Source organism: Vanessa tameamea, chromosome 15 (assembly GCF_037043105.1).
Source record: "Vanessa tameamea isolate UH-Manoa-2023 chromosome 15, ilVanTame1 primary haplotype, whole genome shotgun sequence".
NCBI lineage: Eukaryota > Metazoa > Arthropoda > Insecta > Lepidoptera > Nymphalidae > Vanessa > Vanessa tameamea.
In genome coordinates, this window is record NC_087323.1 from 12,483,936 (window position 1) to 12,504,523 (window position 20,588).

Sequence of the window (20,588 nt, forward strand, 5' to 3'; positions counted from 1 at the left end):
CAGGTGGGTTACGCTGACTTGGTTCATTTCTGTGCTTTTTATGCCTGTAGTGGTTGCGGTGCCTCACTGCATGATCCGCACTCGGCCGGTGGTGGTACCGGACCGGAAAGGTGCTCGGCCGGTCGGCGAGCTCGTGGCTGTCTACCATTAGATCGTTCTGAATAATAAACAATACATTATTATTTGTATAAAATGCCAATGCAAATTTATTTGTGAGGAATAATATCGACTTTTTTAAATTGGACGGATTACGTTCTCGTTCCCGCCGACCCGTCGGCGCGAGCGACGCAGAGCCCGCTCGCCGACTCCGGCGACTCGCTTTAAGTGTCCGTAGACGTATATCTGGTTTTAATATAAAGAAACGATTCGTTTTGCAAACGAATAGTAGCATCGTCTACGAGGAGTGAGAAAGAAACTGCCATAAGGTTATTACTTATACGAATAATGGCTGGTTGGGTAAATGTTTGAATATGTGATGTGAGGTTTAGAATTTCGATAAAAATGTAAAGGTCAATTAGACAATTCCACTATTCGTAAGCAAAATTAGTCGTTTTTCATATAGTTACTGGGCTTTGTAGGCAAATTGGGGATTCGAGCTGGCGTCGAGATGAACGGTCGCCTTATCTGCTTATATCGGGTTTCTTATCGAGTTTTCAAAAAGACCGATCTGTCGCGCCAGTTCGTTCTTCGGTTCGTCATGGCAGTCACTTTGTGGTTTGAAGGTTTACAAAAATGTTCTACTCTACGTCAAAATTTGTGATACTAATGCGATCATACGAAAATAGCAACAATGTTACGTAAAAGCGTAATTGCACGTTTGTTATGCTTTTGTACAAAATTGTGCACAAAGGGCAGCCAAACTCGAGACAATTCTGAAAACGAAACGTCAAACCAAACATAATTACGGTAATTCTAATCTAAAAAGCCGGCATACGTAGTCGAGTAAGTTGGGTAAGTATATATATATACCATATACCATATATACAGTATCTACCATATGGTCAAGTTGAAATATAAAATAAATATTAAACCTTCATTGGTCACCGCCGAGAGATGTACATTCGGTTCACTTGAGCGAAATATTGCAATATTAATAATTATTCGAAAGCAAGCAATGCTAATATTCTTATATATTTTATCTTTGATCTAATAATCCCACAGCAGAGAGTCTGTTAGAGTCAATGTTATTGTAACTGACGGTACGAATTCTTTGATAAAATTTGTAAATGTTTTTAAATTTCTTGAGAGTACAGAAATCAGTAATTTTGTCTATAGTATAACCATATATTTTAAAATGTGTACATTTGTGGCATTGTTCATCGTCTCAGCGAGACGGCTGCGGGTCCGTCCAGCCGTTTGATATCCATCTGATTGTAAAACTCAAATGTGACTCCCATCTACAATTACTAATCCATTGATGAAATTGCTCGCCGTACATTGAAATGTGCCTGTCAGTTTGTTACAATTTCACAATGTCAGTTGTGTCAATTTAATTACTATGGAAAAATCAGTAGTCCTTAAAAATTGTTTTTAATAAGAATAAAAAGAAACACCGACAGATAAATTTCACTTAAGAAACGCCCGCGGCGACAGTCCGAGGAGGACAGAATTTACCCTAACGTTATTATTGTTTTTTATTTTAGATTTCTCATTCAAAAATTAAATATACCATACCATTTATAAATATATACCATCATTATTATTTTAAATCATAGTTTCGATGGCAGCGGGGTCGGTGCGCCGAGATTTTAATTATGTTTTAACTTAAAAAATATGTTATGAGAGATTTTTGTGCCAGCAGGCCGGCAGCGACCCGCCGGCGCCCGTCGCGCACGACGCCTGCAGGTGCGTCTCATTCTAGATTAGATTAGATTGTAAGTTAAGAAGACGAAACATTGGTGAAAATCGTTCCCTAACCGCAGTCGGCTGGCGGAGAGCACGCCCGACCTCGTGCTCGACCTGCCCGCGCGCGCCGCCGACGCCGCCGATACCTTCGCGCACAACCGTGACACGCTCCGCAAGCGCCCCGCGCACCCCGCGCACCCCGCGCACCCCGCCGCGCACAGGTCTGGCTCGCCGCGCCGCCCCGGCCGACGTCGCTCGCGCTCTCTAACCGCCCGCTGCGCTCACAGACAGGCGTGCGCCGAGGGCGGGGAGGCGCGCGCGCCGGAGGGCGAGGCGAGCGGCGGCAGCCCCGTGCCGGCGCGCAACACCATGCGCGTGGCCGCCAAGTTCGCGGAGCTCACGCTGACGGGCGGCTCGCTGAAGCCGGCGCTGGCCGCCAAGCCGGCGCTGCTGCGGCGCCCCACCCCGCACCCCGCGCGCGCTCCCGCGCCGCCCGTCGTGCCGCCCGCGCCGCCAGTCGTGCAGGCGCCCGCCGCGCCGGCGCCCGACGCCGCGCCGTGACCGCCGGCGCCGGCGCGCCGCGGGCTGCCCGCTTCCAACCGGTCCGACAGAGAGCGCCGCGGTGTCGTTTAGGTGTAAGTGCACGTATCCGTGACGACTCGATGCAGATGATTCTCTCTCTCTCTCTCTCTCGAGTGTAACATTGACAGCCAGCGTCGTGTCAGGAGCAAATCCTGATGCCGAGGAGTCGTCGACTGCTTCTGAGGCGCAGAGAGTGAATCATATGGGATATTGGGGAGCAATTTTTATACGATAATGTAATATTGACGAGTACTTTATTAACAAGTGCTCATATAAGCATATTATTTTTGTAAGCGCCGCATCGGTCGGACGGCGGGTCGCGTGTAGCGACGGCCGCTGTCCGCACTACGCCTACAATAAACAGTATTATCTGATTTAGTCTTTTCATCTCTCACACTAATGTGCTGCTGCCGTCATCCCATATCCCCCCTTCCGTTTGATCCTCTTTCGTCGATATTTTACGACCCATCTACTTATTACTACTTTCCGGGTAAGTATGATATAACACTTAAATATTCGCCGGGTAACACATTTGATGTGTGTTGAAAGTTCCTCACTGAAGACAAGCAAGCTGAAGTACACTTATCGCCTGGGCCTAGAAGGATCCTGGCTTGGCTTCGAGTTGGTTGTATATAAAAAAAATATTGCATAGGTTGGCGGACGAGCATATGGGCCCCCTGATGGTAAGTGGTCACCACTGCCCATAGACAATATTAGACATATATGAGTGGTGGTGACCACCAGGTACCCCATAAGGTATATAAAAAAAAACTGCATACATGTCGGTATACTTACAACTACAATGGTCATTACGATTAACAGCGTTCATTACGGCTAGTTCGGCCGTTTTCACAAGTTTTCTTAAAGGAACTGTAAGCCAAATACTTATTACTTAGATAAAGAAAAATACGGTTTAGTTTCTTATTAATAAAATCATTTGAAAAATACTAAATAAAATCACTGATATTTGCCAATTGTTTGTTAAAATTATAAGTTTTTGAAAAACTTTACAATAGGCTACTTTCGGTTGTTAAAAATAAATTATGAAATTTGATAAAAATTTAAATATATGTAGAAATATATATATTGAATCATAAAAGCACATTATTGTTCTATTATATTTGTAGTCTGTATGTAACGTGACTGGAACACGAGGCGTTGTGTGTGTGACGTCATTAGGCAAAAACTCATTTAAATATCATCTCGCACTTTGATTAAAAACTTTTCTGGAGTTTGAATGTTAGTATTTTTACAAGAAGACACTGCAGACCAACGATAGCGATTGAGATTCATTATTTTCGCATAAAACACCAAATATTTATAGCCGTTAATGTTGAATGAGCGTCGGTCGTACGTACACAACAACAAACAGTAACAGCTTGTAAATTTCCCACTGCTGGGCTAAGGCCTCCTATCCCTTTGAGAAGACTAACCTTCTTATTCCACCACGCTGCTCCAATGCGGGTTGGTGGATACACATGTGGCAGAATTTCGTTAAAATTAGACACATGCAGGATTCCTTACGATGTTTTCCATCATCGCCGAGCACGAGATGAATTATAAACATAAATAAAGCACATGAAGATCCAGTGAATGATCGGTGATGGTTACGGTTGCAAACAAAGGCACTGGGCCATCTCGGCGCTTTTCAAACGAGAATCACAATTTTGAAATACTTTTTCAAACATAGTAGAATACCCTATTCGCTGTGATTTGATCTTTGGTTTTACCCGTAAAATTAGTTGAAAGTTATTTCTGTAAACACTACAAAAACGAGCAGATTATGCTCTGTATAATGTATTGATACAAAATAAACTCCTGTATAATTATTGAGAAAAAAAAGGAATGAAAACCAAGCTAAATGCACAATATTAAGCTTTAAACTTCATGTTATTTCTATAAATCTACATCGTTAAGCGAACAAATACTTATATACTTATGCAATTATTTCATTCCGCGCCGAGCAGTTTATATACAGTACTAGCTGTTACCCGCGGCGTTGCTCGCGTAAAATATGAATCAATATATATATAAAACTCTTCCGTTACTGAGTGATTGAGTGACTGACAGACAACGCACAGGCTAAACCACTGGACCTAGAGACTTGAAATTTGGCACACGTGTACCTTGAGTATCCTGGAGATGCACTAAGAAGAGATTTTTCAAAATTCCCATGGGCTAGGGAATAAATGGTATTTATATTTTCGAACCAAAGTAGCTCTATCTCCGTAACTATAATTATTAGGGGTTTCAAGTTTAGCATGCAAGTAGGTTATAACAACAACTAAAAACTATTTTTAGGATATTTCGGAATTCCCAAGGGATAATAAACGGGAATTGTATTTTTTTCTTGAAAGTCCGTCGTCTTGGAAACTGGAAATTTGGCATGAAGATAGTTATTATAGCACAATAAACTAAAAAAAACTGAAAATCATGATTTTTTTATTTTTATTTGTTTATAAAAATAACCAATATAAATTGATCCCACACTGCGTACATTTTGCTTAGGAGCAGGGCTCTGCTTACATTGGAAAATTTAAAAAACTTGAAAAAAGGGAAATATCTTCAAGCATCGTTCCCTTTTGAAAAAAAACATAATGAGAGAAGAGTCTTCCTCTGACGGAAGATAAATGAAGATTCCACTGATGTATCCAAATAAAAATGTTAAATATTTGCTTTCAATGATTGTTTTCTTACACGCAATGTTGTTTAATAATATAAGTAACATATAAAAGCAACACAAAATCTGTAACAGAAAGGAAGATAATTTATATTGGTATATACTTATATATCAAAAATAGAAAACGAATTGTTTTAATCCTCGTGGATACTTATTCGTTGTTCTCCAGTAGGATTCTGTAAAAAAAATCACTTCGTACCTCATTCGTAAAGTATTGACAACCAACTTACAGTAATACGCCATTTTGATAAGTGTATCCCGCAAAGTTTATGATTATAGTTAATGTTATATATCACATGTTGATATTTCGAGCTCCGCGGTCAGTTCCGAGTTTCTTATTACAGAAAAGCTTTATTCCATGGAAACTTTGAATTATTTAACTTAAAAAGGAACTCAAACAGAAGTATTTACACATGAAATTATTAAAAAATACAACATTTTAAAGACAATGTTTCTAGATTCAAGCTCTATAATATATAACGATAAAAATTATATCAATTAAAAATAATCTTAATTTTTTTTAAATACTCACTCTCACTTTAGTTATAGCCAAAAGTTGTTTATAGTTCTTTATAGAACTGTTTCTTCCAAATGCCAACATATAAATTAGTATTTCACGCAGATAATATTGCTACCTGAGTTAAAAAAATATTTGTTCCGCGATCAGTCACACAAACACAAAAAAATGAATTCGTCACTTATGTGTATTATGTATCTCTATGAAACCACTCGACTCGATTTATTCGATTCGTTGTCTATTTCATTAATATTCCGTGCATTACGTTCATCTGAATTATAACCTATATAGGTCTTATTCATAACGATGTACTAACACTAGATGAAACTTCAGATGCTATTTTTTCACAACGATTGAAACAAGTGAGTGCGTGTGAGTGAGTGAATAGATGTGAGATCCCTAATACTTGATTCTTTTGTCCACTAAAATGATAATTGGATAAATTCTCGAGATATTTGTGCGTTGCCGTGGAATACGTCTGGACTAAAGAAATGATTAAATGTATATTATAATAAGTTTTATATATTTATTGTCAACACATGGACATACACTTACTAAATTTATGTATTAAATTCGTAAATATTATAAAGAGTTTGTATAAGAATACGTGTTTGAACTTACGGAATTAACCAAATTAACCACTTGTCTCTACGAAGGTTCTCTCTTCGCGATTCGGGTTTGCTAGGCGTGTGCTTGCAAATTATGGTAATTACATTTTCTCTGATTCTAACATTCGTAAATCAAATAACTTACATTTTATTGCCTTAAAGTCAGTTTAAAACAATTAATAAAGTTATTTTGAATCATTTCAATACTAATAAATTAACATAAATGCCATCTATTTTTTTCGCTTGGAACTGTCACTTCGGTACCTAATGCTTTGTTAAAATAGAGGGCCCTCAAATTTAAAATAAATTATACTAATATCCGAAATCAGTACCATTGTTGTTAACTGACGTAAATTATAACAAGTAATATTTACATACTTCAATAACTGTTATAAAATAATAAAATTAAATAGTATTTTAAAACTAAACTCTAGTAATAAATACTATAGTAATATTATAAAATCATTCAGTTTCATTTTAACGCCCTCTTCGTCACTAGTGTTAGTGACGATTCGTTTACTTTTAGCGACGTTCAGAGTTACCTTGACTAATAAACAGGTACTAAAAGTTACATTCGTCAACCAGTAGATGGCATTTTGTAAATGCGTGGTCTAAGTCTGTACATGTGAAGATTACATACAAACAATAAGTAATAATTTTATAGAATATAATTTAAACGATATGGATGCATGTATTTCTACTAATAATACATGCATAACTAAATACCTAATGCCTAATAATTTTGCAACCCTTGACCATGGTCCATGTCCTGAATCTATTTACGGCCATGCAACCTGAGGATGGAGATTGAGATCGTACGTTCTTGCGAGGAAAGGTATTCCCATCGTCCATCCGCCCATCGCTATTCGGTCAGGCTGTAAAGATCAATTGTGCCAACAGGAAAAAATACTTCCTCCACACAACCTAGGTATAAAAGATGGATGATTGTCATTCATCGATTCTGTTGTACCTATCTGTATTCGAGAATTCGAGAATAAAAATTGGTGGTATTTTTCTGACCATTTACAGTCAGGCCGGCCTTTCCCAACTGTATGTATATATTCGAGAGTTCAAGACAAGTGTCTTTCTTAGAAGTAATAGCTGCCTACGAAACTTCTAGAGCTGCTGAGTATGCCTAGAGACGAATTGGATTACATATTAGCGGACAAATAATTCACTATAATCAGTTTTACGTATCCTAAAGTAGATTCGTAGTCGTTAATATCAATAACTGAGGTATATAAATGAAACTGCATCATAGTATGGTACAGAAGGTTTATTGTTGTCGGCGGAAAAGGTTGCATGACTAATAGCGGAGGCAGTGATCGTGATGCAGAGCGTGGTGCAGTGGCGGAGGAGCGGCGTTCTCCTTGTCGCGGGCGTAGTGCGGCGCGGCGCCGAACTCGGCCGGTAGCGGCGGCGGCTCGTACTCGTCACCCGACCCGTCCGAAGCCTCCAGGTAACCAAAGAGTCGCGCTGCGCCCGCCGCCCTGCTCTCGCGCCGCCGCACGCCGCCCACGGCCGCGCCCGCCCCGCCGCCCGCCCCTCCCGCGCCCGCCACCGCGCCCGCCCCGCCTGCGCCGCTCGCGGTCGCGGCGCTCACCGCCTGCGCGCCCGACCCCTGCACTGCACCCGTCGCTACCACGGCGCCTCCCGGTGCAGCTTGTGGCGCACTTGCGAACCCTCCGCGATTCACTCCCGATGGAACTTTTAAGTTGCGACTCTCGATGTGGCTGTGGAAAATAGTATTAACCTTGTAATTAGAGCGTTTCTTGACATATTCTCGAGAAATTTAGAACTTTCACTCACTGGGCGTCGCGTAGATGAAGCGCTAGTTGTTGTTGATCGTCCGCTAGGAAGGGACACTTGGCGCAGGCCTTTTTGTTGTGCACCTTGTGCACGTGCGTGGCGAGCCGCTCGGCGCGCGCAGCTTTATACTCGCACAGAGCGCACGCGAACGGTTTCAAGTGAGTGTTGAGATGCCGTTTCAGACACCAGTTATCTACGCCGGACCACGCGCAGTAACAGCAAGCGTAACGGCGCTCCCCCTGCTCGATTTTTAAAATAATCATAGTTCAAAGTAAATGTCAAATGCAGTGCTATGATCAAAATGTCTCTGTCTGATAAAAAGTAGTAATTATAGGTGATGATATCTAGATTAAAAAATCCTACCTTACGTCGTACCGGACTCGATGCACTAGGCTTGTGGGTTGCGGAGGCCGGCGTGTCGGTCTTGACGAGGGGCGCGCGCTCCAGTTTGACGGGCGCGGCGCGGCATTCGGCGGGGGGTGCGGGCGGCAGAGTGGGCAGCGCCGTGTCAGTGGCCTTGGTCGCAGTCGCCACGGCGCCGCCACCGCCCTGTGCGCCGCAGTACAGTGTCGCTCCTGCTCCGTTAGTTGAACTCTTCACGCTGGTGCGCCGGATACGATTCAAGTCGTAGGGCTGGTCCCGGTGCATGCGCAGGAAGTGCTTCTTAACGTGATCTGCTCTATTGAATTGCTTCTGGCATAGGTAGCAGTGGAAGGGTTTCTCGTCCCGGTGAATATTTTCATGGCGCGTGAATAAGTCGCGCCGGTCGGTCGCGTAGGGACAGGCGGCGCACGCGTAACGCTTCCCGCCCTCGCCACCACTCTCGGATTGCGGCGCGGTCGTCTCCCCTACGACGGTACTCGCAACAACGGTGCTGGCGCTCGTTCGTCTTTCGGTGCGTGCGGTCTCGACCTGTTATAATTTTTTCAATGAAATAACATCAGGCAAAACTTAATGTGTGCAGGATAAAGATTTATGAACGACGATTTAGCCATATTCTTAAACTAAGTTCCTAGCTGTGCCTAAGGTCACAATTCACCTTAGTTTTGAGTCGCTGGAGGTAACGTGTGAGGTCGTCGAGGGCAGGGTTGTCACGCAGGAGGTGGTCGGCGGCGGCCGGGTCGGAGTGGTGGTCGCGGGCGAGGTGCTGTCGCACGGCGCGCGCCCACCCGCTCGCGAACCCGCACCCGGCCAGCGGACACTGGAAGGCGCGCGCCTGAGAATGCGTACCGAGCCAGTGCTCTGCCACGCGGGCGAGGAACCCGACGCACTCGCAGTCCGCGCACTTGAACAGGCGCTGTGCGGGGTTGTAGGCGGCGACACGCGAGTGCGCCCACGCCAGCGGCTCCTCCGCCGCCGTCCACCGGTCCTCCGCCGTCGGGTCCGTGCGGGGTGTGAAGTTAGCCTGACGTTAGCAAATGACATATTTATAAAAATTGTTGCGGTGGTTCATATTAATCTTAAACTTAAATGTTTCAAGTCTAACTAATTGAAAGATTGAAGATTTTTCTTCGGCTGTTAATAAAGTAATTCAAAAGGATTATTTTTTATTTTATTTCATGACGTAGAAACCTGTAAAATTCCCGGAGGAGGGAAGCCGTTCTGCATGAGTGCAGCGAGACCCCACGCAGTGATGTGTTCCTCGGGGCGCAGCTCGTCATCCTGTAGATCGCGCTCCGCCGCAGGGAATTCCACACCCACGACACCACCCACGCCCACTCCCACGCCCACGCCTACGGTGGCCTCCTCGCCGTATAGCTTTTTTGTTATCTCTTTAAACATATCCTCGCAGTCCATCGTTAGGGAAGCTACGCTGCCCACTCCCGCGCTTCCCTCCATCGTCGGTGCTACCGACTAGAGCTCTGCAAATTTATGCTTTTAATAATACTATTAGATTGCAAATTGTTCATGATTTTATGAAGATACTTATAAAGTTTTTTAATGTATAATTCCTGCGGTAATAGCGATATATTTTGGTATATAACCTATAATTAATTAATTAGTACGTAGGTATTTTTAACTTTAGAATACATTTGATGTTATTGCTTCTTGAAAAAAGTTTGGTAGATACTGTTACATTTGTTACTGGTGGTACTGTTATAAAGTTATATTTTTGACATGAAAGCGCAGAGCAATGAATCATAATTTTTTTTTAATCAGAATTTGTTTCACGAGGTGCGAAACGCTACGTTTTGTCTGTTAATGTTTACGTGAATGGATATTTGAAAGCAATAATAAAGGGAACATCATAGTGGTTTCCGAGAGAGATATGATCGCTAGTGGGTATAGACGAGATCGGGCTACCCCCTCCGCCCCGCGGGTGCACCACCTCGCGCGATCGCCCTGCGTGTGGGCCTGCAGAAGGCGTGCGACGCGCGGCAGCGTTTGCAGCTGCACGAGCCGGGAGGTGCAGCCGCGGGGGCGGGCGCGGCGTACCTTCTGCTCGCGGCTCGAGGCAGGGGCTGCGGCTGCGGGCCCGTGGCGCTGCCGGCCGCGTCGCGGGTGCGCGCCTACTAGCGCCCGCCGCCACCGCGCGGGGCGGCGATCGATGTGGGGAGTCGCCCCCGCGCTGCGCCGACCGCCTCGCCCGCCGCCCGCCGGAGCCGATCGATACGCAGGCGCTCGCCGCGGTCGACGCGCTGAACTCTGCGCTCAGCGCGCCGGCTCGCACTTACCGATGTATCGATCTTCGTCGCGCGCCGCCTGCCAGTGTGCACTTCCAGCCTCGGATGAGCCGGCGGTCAAGCTTTCGCTACGGAGTGGCGGAGCGAACTAAGCGCTCAGTATCAGTCCGGTGGAGTCGTAATGACGTTCACTACGGTAATGTTCCAAACTGTTCACTTCTTCCCACTTTAATCTGATTTCTTTATGTAGTGTGTTGATAGTTCATAAAAACTTATCTATAGTTTAAGTTCGGATCAGGTTATATTATATACGTATGCATATATGTATGTACGCACATTTCTCTTTTATTAGATGAACTTGGCTGAATTAACACTAATAAGATGTAGCTACCTATTCCGCTTTACGGGCCACCATGATTGTTCTACGACATTCATTCTTTCTTCGCAGTCAACGAGAGGGGCTTTAAGCTATAGTATAGTATTAAAAAATCCCATTAAAACATAAATGTGAAATGAGACCTTAGGCGACAATATATTCTCTCAAGTTATAAACAGAAATGATATTTTATGTAGTTATAAATAAATTTCAGGACTGACCATTAAACTTGGCACCCATTTAGATCTCACTTCTTTTCTTTTTCGTTGAAGTCAACAACCAAGGCCTATATCATAATATTGAACTTGACTCTCATTTCACATTAATGTTTTGATGGGATATCATTACTTTTTGTACATAAATTATTAGTAAGTACTTATTTATAACAAAATTAATACCAAATGGTTTTTGTTAAAATATTTTATTTTCCTACGGTTACGGGGTATAATTGTCTTTTTTGTGTTCCATACTCGCCAACGTTGCAGTATTAAACTGGTTACATATATTTTGAGTGGGAAATAAACATAAGATATTTTTAGCGGTTAATTTGAGGAGTCGGTTAGATAAAGTACAACTGTCTTGCCTTTTTACTATACCCATTCTTAAACGATTCAACATTTCGCCCCACCCCGCTGCTCCGGCGTCGCATCGCGCGCCGTGTACCGAAATGCCTATTATTTAATTATGTATGATAATAATGATCTTACTCTAATGATGTGCGCTAAATATTGAAGCAATAATTAATACTAAATCCCAGTTATTAGCGTTTGTATTCACCTGATTATCTATCTGCATGCCAAATTTGTACTTTCTAGGTCACCTGGAACTGGGTTAGAGTTTTGATCTATAGGTCAGTCAGTGATAAAAATTACGATTTATGGTCGTTAATATATAAATAACCGTTTGAGATGTGTTAATGAAATTTGAAGCACATATGTATCTCGCGAGTCTCAATATATGAGACAAATTTGACACGTTTATGTGAAATAGTTTTGAGTTATGAGGGGGTCAAAAGTGGCTCCAAATGGTTCGTGTAATATTACAGTTCGTGTAATATTACACACGGTGCTGCTCGCCAGTTCTTTTACTTGAATTTGGCTTGACACGCTACGTTATTTATACTTGAATATGCAGTGCCTTTTGGAGGGGGTTTTAGTATGTTATATTGTTTGTAACAAATAAATGTATTATTACATTTATTACATTATTTATAGTCTGGCAAGAGTCCACTTGATGGGAAATGGGTAATACCGCCCATCGACACTAACCCCCTACATCTACATCGTCTATTTTCCATCAACCTTGAGAATGAAAGTGCGATGTCACTCGTGCCTGAAGTTACACTGGTTCGCTCACATTTCAAACCGGAACACAACAAAACAAATCATGCTTTTTAGCGAGCATTTTATAAAAACATCTAATCTAAGCCAGTAGTATTCGATGTGTATTTCAAATCAATGAGTTTGAAGGATCTACATTAGTAAATTGTACTAATTAAGTATATGAGACAGACAAATATATTTATTACTGATTTTATTATTGTTCTGAATTATTGTATTTTTGCTGACTCTGGAGGAAACTTGTGCAAGCATTTTAAGATTCAACTATATTTAATCAGAGAGTGGATAGCTTATTTCGATTAGGCGCATATTTATGTCCTCCTTAATTTTGCCATGTTTAAGGGTATACACAAAATATTTTTACCAATGATAAAAATAACGGCTTTCGGTATTTTTTTACATACAATCCTGTGAACCTACTACGAGTGCGTAGCAGGACGTGATTTAAGCTCGCCCGATCCGGCGGCGCTACGAGTATCTACGCTGACGATCGCGAAGCCGGATTGAAAACAAAGAATGTCAAATAAAGCCATTCGTGACGGCCGTAGGCGGTAACAAAGACGTCGTTAGTTTCATGAAGTAATAATTGAGATGATGTGTTGTACAGTTTTGTTTTTCTTTTTACTTCATTGATTCCAGGTTATTACTAGCGAGCCTGCTTATCTACGCATGGTTGAAAATTTATTTTATTTATATGGTGTCCTTGAATTATCTCCAAATGTAAACTATACAACATGAAATCTTTCATATAAATAATCAATATTACCACGAGCGAAGCATTAATATTCGCCCAAGCCGAGAAATATTTGAAGGTGGATTTTCCGCGGTCACTGATGAACTTTTGCAATTGTGACTTCAGATACGAATATATACATTAGAGTTTATATAATTAGTTATATTCAGGCAAGAAGTAAACAAAGTAAAACTAATAATAATTTAATCAGTAGAGGTGGATTTGAATACTTTTTTTGTTTTGTAGTCCGACATACTTTCCCTCTCCTAAATGCGTATTTCTCGCTGGAAAAACTGTTATCTGTAAGATTACATGTTAACCACATTGTTTATAAGATTCGTTAATATGTTTTGAGCATACGTATGGATATTACATTAACACCTCTCATGATTACACTCACTGCACTGCTAGCTGTCGCAGCTGCTGCCGAGGCGCGACCGGCGCGACCGGCGCGACCGGCGCGACCCCCACAAGCCGGTTAAAGTCGTTTGCTGTTCAATGGTTATACTACAGAAACATATAATTATGTACTGTCAATGACATAACATTTAGAAAGTTCATTATTGTCAGTCACATCCGCGTTCAACAACAAAGACTGCGTTCGCCCACCCGCCCAAGCGTACTCCTCAGTTATTCTGCTGTTAAATATTATTGCGAGTCAGTGTAATTGCTCAAGGGACATGACGTCTTTGTTCCTGTTGTTGGCGGCACAGAATATTTTATATTTTTGTTTCAATGAAACCGTCGGCAATACAGCTCGCTATGTGTATTATGTTTGTTTTGTTATGAAACCCTTATTACCATTAACGACCCCAGATATTTTAAAAAATCGAAAGAAATGCCTGCGTGCCAAACGTAAGTGAAATACTTCTCTATTGATTGATGCGTTTTGATTTATATGTTACTTATTGTCGGGCGGTACATTGGCCATTCTGCAATAAATAAGTATGTACATAAAAAATTGTCTTTTAAAATAATTTGGGTCAGATACTTCACAAATAACGAATAAGGGCCGATTTATACTATTCATCAACACGTTACGACGACGTCACGAGGGAACTGACGATGTAATCCAACCGGGAGACCGCTATGATGCCATCATAAAATAAAACAATGGAAAATAGAACGGGATGCTATATACATGTTAACCTCTCTGTGAGCTATAGTAATCATTCGCTAATGTTACTGCGGAGATATTCTTTAGCTAATTTTATTGTTTCAAGTTGAAACAACTCTAACAAAGAAAATCGGACACCGGGCGACGTCATAAAGGAGGTGGTTACGAGTAACGATCGCCGGGCGGCATGGTTCCGTCGAAGCCTTTAATTAGCTCGCGACCTACCACGTGTATCCGCAAGTAGGCAACACGAAACATTAAGTCAATGCAATCAGACGAGAACCATCTGTAAAGAAATACGAAGCCGTTCGTTCATCAACTCTTAGTTTGAAAAAGTGTATATTGATTTAAGTTTTTAGATTAGTCTGCAATGGATGAGGACTGGAATTAAAAAAACGGAGACTGGGGCGGTGAGTTACGGTGAGGTCGTGCTGGAGAGAGTTTAAAAGCAAAATTATATCGTAGAAGTCTAAGTTATGAGATAATCATGCAAGTGATGAATCCCTTTGTGTTAATAATGGAGAATTTGTCTTTGAAGGCTAATTAAGAAACAATAACTATTGTACATATCAATACTTTTATTAAGTTACCGTTATCCCTCCTAAGTCCTACCATCTACGACTTAAGTATCAAATAATGTAAGTATATGCCGGAGTTGCACTGTCTGGTGAGCATACCTAAATATGTCGCCAATAAGGGCTTGGTACGGGACACCACATTTCTGTATTTTCTGTATTTGATGACGATCGCAAAGTATGCTGTAAAATATTTTAATCAGCCGTTTTTACAATTGCTGGAATGCATTAGGAAAAACAAAAAGTAATAACTACGTTAGTGTATACCATACCCACACGTTTATAAACACGCGTTTCTTGTATATGAATGAAAATGGACGATGACGCACTAGTTCAAAAATCAATATGTACGAAGTAGATAGCGCTAGGCGGTTGGGTCGGGTACCGAGGACCGACAGCGTAACGGTTCATCGACCGAGGCGCTACGCACCCGGAACGCGAGACCTCCGCGCTCGGGACTCCTCCGGCGCGAGTCGGTCGCCTCCGGGCGCGCTATCTGGGTCGGCGACGCGGCCGCACTAGGTCAGGCGCGGAGCGACGCGCGCAAGGCGTCGCGGCGCGCGTGCGCGGCGCTCGACCGCGGGCGGCGGGGAGGCGACGCCGCGGCGCGGTCGATCTCTCAGTCGCGCCCCGGCCGCGGCCTGTCCCCGTGCAGCCCTCGCCGCCTCGCCCGCCGCCGGCCGCGCGCCCGCCCCATGCCGCGCCCGCGCCGCCGCTAGCGCCGGCATGGCCGGCGAGCCGCCCGCCGCCGCCTCGCGCGCTCCGGCAGCCCCGGCCGCACCGGCCGCCCCGGCCGCACCGGCCGCCTAGCCGCGGGCAGGTGAGCGCCGCCGACGACACTTGTCCGCCCGATGCGACTTCACCTGGATTGTGCGATCTCGATCGAACACGCTGATCGAACGAGATCAGTTATTTTGCTGTGCATATTCTATATGGCGATGACATACCATATGATGATCGATTGTCGGTTGGACCTCTCGTCTCCTCTCCTCCTCTAGAACGACGGCCTCCGTTTTCGAGTTGCACGCTCACTCGATGTGTACCGATATTTATGCGGTCATCGAGTGATGCGGCGTGATATCCCATCGCTCCCGATGCTCCGCGGCGTCGCAGGAGAGCCGCGCCCGTATCGACCGTCCAGTGTGTCGGCTCAGTGGCGCCCGCCGCGTCGTCGCCTCGTAGTCCATCACTAGCGACTTGATCGCGCATCGACACAATAGTCAAGTCATGTGTCCTTCTCACGACGCACGGCCTTGAGCGGCCGATGCTCCGGGAGGAGCGCGTAGAGCCGCGCGGCGTGCTTGTTTACGCGATGGCCGTACCGATATAGGGAACAGTATACAGTAGACAGCGCGCGGCGCGGTGAGCGCCTCAATGAGCGTGCTATTAATACACGCCTGCGACCCTCACCCACTACCCTCCAAACTCTGTTTATTTTTGCATCCGTCGCCAAGCATTGCGTCTCTTCCGTGCTTGTCTATTGACGTCGCCATCTTTCTTCCTGCGGGCGTGTTCTGACGTCTCGAGACATCGCCTCTTCGAACATCTAAACATTACAATCCTTGACGGCTTTGCTTAACAATAATATATATTTTATATTAAATTTCTTATTTTCATGAAATGTTTATGGTCATTTCAATTACTTGATATATGGTCGATTCAATAATAAAAACAAAAACATAGCTCACTGAAAGTAATAAACGAATAAACACGTTCATTACATTGACACGAGTATATCCGCATCCGCGTCAGGATTACGGCGGGTAACCGTATGCGTGCGATACGAATATCTTGAACGGCTACTTGCGGGGCGCCACGTGGAGTCGTCGACGACCCAATGCGAGCCGTGTAATGTTTTATTTCCTTGTGATTCCCTTTGGTTTGTTTGTTTTTCATTATTCAGGTGTACCCGACAAGACAGATCTATAGTTTTGTGTGACTGGAAGTGATAACCGCTGAAAAAAGTTTCAAATAAAAATATTACAAAGGATTTTAATAATATTAAAGGTTCACGCACATAGTATTAGTTGTAACACTATATTTTAAGAGTAGTGCAGTTCGCGAGTGATGAGTGTGGTGACATGAAGTCCTTGGAGCTGGTTTAGAGGAGCGGGCCGCCTTGGTGTACCGCAACTGTAGGTAGGTGTAGTAGGTGCCGCACTGCCTGCGGTCTCCAGCGCGATCGTTCGCGCCACGGGTGACTCACCCACTGCTTAATGCTCGCCGCTCGGACAAAGAACTTCCTAAGCGAGTAAACAATGCAACGCGTAACATAATGTAATATTAAACTCACTCACAGCAAGCTTCAGATATATAGGTTTAGTTGAGAGGTTTGAGACACTGTTTACAATCCAAACTGTGCTCGGCGAATGAAAATATCATGAGGATACCTTCGTGTATCAGATGAAGCTGCCGCACATTCGTACTGAGCCTACCAATCCGCACACGACACCGTGGCTAAAGCACACACACAGCGGCGTGGAACAAGTTCCAAAGTTTCCCTTAAGAGATAAAGCCTCATCCAGCCTTGGGACATCTATGTCCTGTTACTATAATTTAAATACAATATGAGATTTGCAATGTTACCATATATTGTGCTATAATTTAATTATGATCAACTTGACAAAGCAAATCTATCGCTATGTCAATATTTTAGCGGTGACGATGATGACCAGCGGGGCTCACTGTGAGAGACTCGTGTTAAATGTGTATCAGTCAGTCATTGCACGCACACATAGGTTAATTGAATATAAGAATGGGTTGCAAAGGACACACACGACAACTCCTGGTCGTGCATTTTTGCGTAAACAAGACATGTATTGATCCCGACGTTACAGATGTGCAGCCTGGCAGCGCTGGCGCGCGGCTGCCGGCCCGCCGCCAAGCCGTGCTGCCTCTGCTGGTGCTGCTGCTGCTCCTGCTCCTGGTCAGTCGGACAAACTGCTACTTTAAGCGTTTATTCTGTTTTTTATATGTAATTTAAAAAAAAAAACACAAGAATAAATAAAAGTATGCAGTAATGTATTCATATCGCTGTGAATTTTAATTTTTGCAGGGCCAAGTGGTAAGTGGAGAGGAGCGACTGCGAAGGTTGAGCGCAGCGGAGCGGGAATGCACAACGAGAGTATATTTCGCCTCAGATTATTATTTATATAAAAATCAAAATAGAAATCTCATTAAAATCGTTCAAACGCAATATCGCGTTCAGACTACGTTCCTAATTTATTTAAATAATGAATAGATTTATTGTTGAAAATAACCTTTTTAGGTTATTTTTAAATTTAGAAAACTCAGAAGTCAACGACTCATAGCGCATATAGAACCGAAAAAATACAATTCTTCTTGTTGAAAAATATCAAAAACTAAACGATATCATATTTTTATACAAGTCTAAGTAATGGATCAAGTTAGTTAGCCATTAGCAATTATAGGGGACCGACAACAACGAAACGAATTTACTCAGTGATTTTTGCACAAGTTAGGGAGTCTTCAGGTCTCATACTCGATCGAAAGTGTCTCACAATAAATCAATTTTCGAGAAGAATAGAATTGATCTCCATGAAATTATCTTTACATCGGTATGCCAACTATCTTGATTCAGTGGACTTACAAGAGCTTAATATAATAGTTCAACACTATAGGAAATAAGTGGAGACAAAATTCGTAGGCACTTCTTAGTACTAGTAAAATTGATATGTTTGTGAAATGACGTGGGACTGAATGAATTTCAATTGATAATTCATATATTTATGAAAATATAAAGATACAAATGAATTCACAATTTCACCAACAAACAAGACGACGTTAATAGCTGAATGTCAATGTACGTATAACAGATGAGTTCACGAGATGATTGAAGCGTTGTAAGTGTGTGTGCGCGCAGGTTGGCGGCGCGTAGTTCCGAGGGCGGGCCCGGGAAGAAGCCGCGCGACGCCGGACCGCACGAGCCGCTGCTGCTCGACGGAGACGCGCCGTGAGTGCCTTCCCGCCCTACATTAGTCGTAACTGTATATTGAGCAACTATTATTAATGAGAATGTCAACCGGTATGAAATTTTCTTAATATAAAATATATATATATACATACATAATGATCGATTCATCGTCTGGTCAACGGACTGTTCTGTGTTTGATTTTATCTCTACCGATGTCGAAAGTTGAGCTTAATATTTAAACGGTGTCCTTGTTTTCAGACCCACACTAGAAGAGATTCAGAGCTGGGGTCAATCTTTCGATCGCCTCATGCGTAGCGCAGGTACGTATCGTCGTATGATAAGCAATATTAACTTATGTTTCGTGCTTTGGTGCGACGTAATCTAATCGGAAGTCGTGTACACAGCGGGCCGCAAAGTGTTCCGCGACTTCCTCCGCGGCGAGTACTCGGAGGAGAACATCATGTTCTGGCTCGCGTGTGAGGAGCTCAAGCGTGAGACCGACCCGGACGCCGTCGAAGAGAAAGCGCGCTTCATCTACGAGGACTACATTTCCATACTTTCACCGAAGGAGGTAATATTCGTGCTTATTTCGGTAACTAGTCTCGATTTACATACGAGGTAGCCGAGTGCCGCCCGACTCTCTTCATTGGTATAATAACGTTTTGCAAATTGAAAAGAAAACATACAGGTGGTTTCGGAGCACAAGTGAACCAAAGCTGCAACTGTCGTTATAGACAGCCACAAATGGACAGGTACTGACGCGGCTCACGTTAACTTCTAGGTATCACTCGACTCACGCGTGCGCGAAACCGTCAACCGCAACATGGTGGAACCGACGCCGCACACGTTCGACGAGGCGCAGCTGCAGATCTACACGCTGATGCACCGCGACTCGTACCCGCGGTTCGTCAACTCGCCGCTCTACAAGACGCTGGCGCGCATGTCGGCGGGCTCGCCCGGCGCCGCGTCCCCCGCGCCCGCCGCGCCCGCCGCGCCCGCGCCGCCCGCGCCGCCCGCCGACAAGTGACGGCGCCGCCTCGCGCGGGACCCGCACCGCGCGTCTTCTATTGTGTAAATAGTCTCGGTATATAAGAATATAATTAAACGGGTACTAATTTTGTACATAGGTAGGTTAAGCGTAAGAGTAGGTGAGGCGCGCGCGGCCGCCGCCGCGGCAACTTCGCTGGTCCACCGCCGCCTGCGCCCCGCTCTCCGACCCGTCGTACCCCTGCCCCTCCCCACACCTCCCCTCCCTCCCCTCCCGTCCTGTCCGCGGCTCCTCGTCCTCGCCTCTCGCCGACGCCCTCTGGGCCGTCGTCCCTCCTCCCGTCCCGGTACCGCACGGCGCTAAGAAGCGTCTTTTAGTTAGAAGCAATAAAGGTGGACCAATTAAGTTTGCCAGAGAGTCAACGAATAAATCTGTTCATGTAAATTGTGTTTTATTTGTAAACAATAATAATATTAGTTTATATTATAATAATATATTCCCACGCAAATAAAGTAAGATTGTAAATAGGATATCTTTGTACTTTTACTATGTATATAAGTGATACTGTTCAGCAGGTCATGTGTTTTCATCGACTAGGTAAAGTTTATTCTTTCTGAAAGTGCATTTGCGTTTTAATTACCCCCTGAAACTACCCAACATTTTTATTTATTTTTCAAACGGCCAACAAAGGGCGCATCATTTCGAAACGATTTGTATTTCATGTAATACTGAAAGCAAAAGTAACAGAGGTCAGTCGAAATCGCTGATTGTTCCAGTAAGAAAATAAAAATATTCTTTATTCAAGTAGGCTCATAAAAGCACTTTGAATCGACATATTACAGTGTTGAAATTAATGCAAT

At 43.7% G+C, this 20,588-nt stretch overlaps 3 protein-coding genes across 7 annotated transcripts; 2 read left to right on the forward strand and 1 right to left on the reverse strand.

Annotated features, from left to right (window-relative positions):
• Positions 1–444: 444 nt before the first annotated feature.
• Positions 445–2,406, forward strand: LOC135193670 (uncharacterized). Its single transcript, XM_064217217.1, has 4 exons — positions 445–451; positions 1,548–1,620; positions 1,923–2,066; positions 2,133–2,406. Exons 1-4 carry the CDS (start codon positions 445–447, stop codon positions 2,404–2,406), a joined length of 498 nt encoding a protein of 165 aa, XP_064073287.1.
• A 5,084-nt stretch (positions 2,407–7,490) lies between these two features.
• On the reverse strand, positions 7,491–15,332 carry Chn (charlatan). Of its 4 annotated transcripts, none has more exons than XM_064217148.1 (7): positions 15,083–15,332; positions 10,478–11,133; positions 9,614–9,903; positions 9,081–9,446; positions 8,405–8,953; positions 8,042–8,280; positions 7,491–7,965 (listed from the first exon to the last, which is right to left on the reverse strand). In XM_064217148.1, the coding sequence occupies exons 3-7, from the start codon at positions 9,878–9,880 to the stop codon at positions 7,539–7,541; spliced, it is 1,848 nt and encodes a 615-aa protein (XP_064073218.1). In that variant the 5' UTR covers positions 9,881–9,903; positions 10,478–11,133; positions 15,083–15,332; the 3' UTR covers positions 7,491–7,538. The 4 variants fall into 4 exon arrangements, with proteins under 4 accessions (XP_064073218.1, XP_026487953.1, XP_064073220.1 ...); XM_026632168.2 differs by having other exon boundaries at positions 15,079–15,332; XM_064217150.1 differs by lacking the exon at positions 10,478–11,133.
• Positions 15,333–15,492: 160 nt separating this feature from the next.
• Positions 15,493–20,350, forward strand: LOC113402701 (regulator of G-protein signaling 17). 2 transcript variants are annotated; one of them, XM_064217181.1, is made up of 7 exons: positions 15,514–15,626; positions 16,710–16,945; positions 17,644–17,732; positions 18,666–18,779; positions 18,999–19,060; positions 19,145–19,311; positions 19,522–20,350. In XM_064217181.1, the coding sequence occupies exons 3-7, from the start codon at positions 17,644–17,646 to the stop codon at positions 19,765–19,767; spliced, it is 678 nt and encodes a 225-aa protein (XP_064073251.1). In that variant the 5' UTR covers positions 15,514–15,626; positions 16,710–16,945; the 3' UTR covers positions 19,768–20,350. The 2 variants fall into 2 exon arrangements, with proteins under 2 accessions (XP_064073252.1, XP_064073251.1); XM_064217182.1 differs by lacking the exon at positions 16,710–16,945 and having other exon boundaries at positions 15,493–15,626.
• Positions 20,351–20,588: the final 238 nt, after the last annotated feature.

Bases quoted from the DNA above. Each gene is read 5' to 3' on its own strand.
- LOC135193670 (XM_064217217.1), top strand. The intron at 1,621-1,922 runs GTTATTATTGTT...CCCTAACCGCAG, and splicing joins AGGACAGAATTTACCCTAAC to TCGGCTGGCGGAGAGCACGC. The intron at 2,067-2,132 runs GTCTGGCTCGCC...CTGCGCTCACAG, and splicing joins GCGCACCCCGCCGCGCACAG to ACAGGCGTGCGCCGAGGGCG.
- Chn (XM_064217150.1), bottom strand. From the start codon at position 9,880: ATGGAGGGAAGCGCGGGAGTGGGCAGCGTAGCTTCCCTAACGATGGAC. The intron at 8,954-9,080 runs GTGAATTGTGAC...AAATTATAACAG, and splicing joins TCCAGCGACTCAAAACTAAG to GTCGAGACCGCACGCACCGA. The intron at 8,281-8,404 runs GTAGGATTTTTT...AAAATCGAGCAG, and splicing joins CGAGTCCGGTACGACGTAAG to GGGGAGCGCCGTTACGCTTG.
- LOC113402701 (XM_064217182.1), top strand. From the start codon at position 17,644: ATGTGCAGCCTGGCAGCGCTGGCGCGCGGCTGCCGGCCCGCCGCCAAG. The intron at 17,733-18,665 runs GTCAGTCGGACA...AGATGATTGAAG, and splicing joins TGCTGCTGCTCCTGCTCCTG to CGTTGTAAGTGTGTGTGCGC. The intron at 19,312-19,521 runs GTAATATTCGTG...GTTAACTTCTAG, and splicing joins CCATACTTTCACCGAAGGAG to GTATCACTCGACTCACGCGT.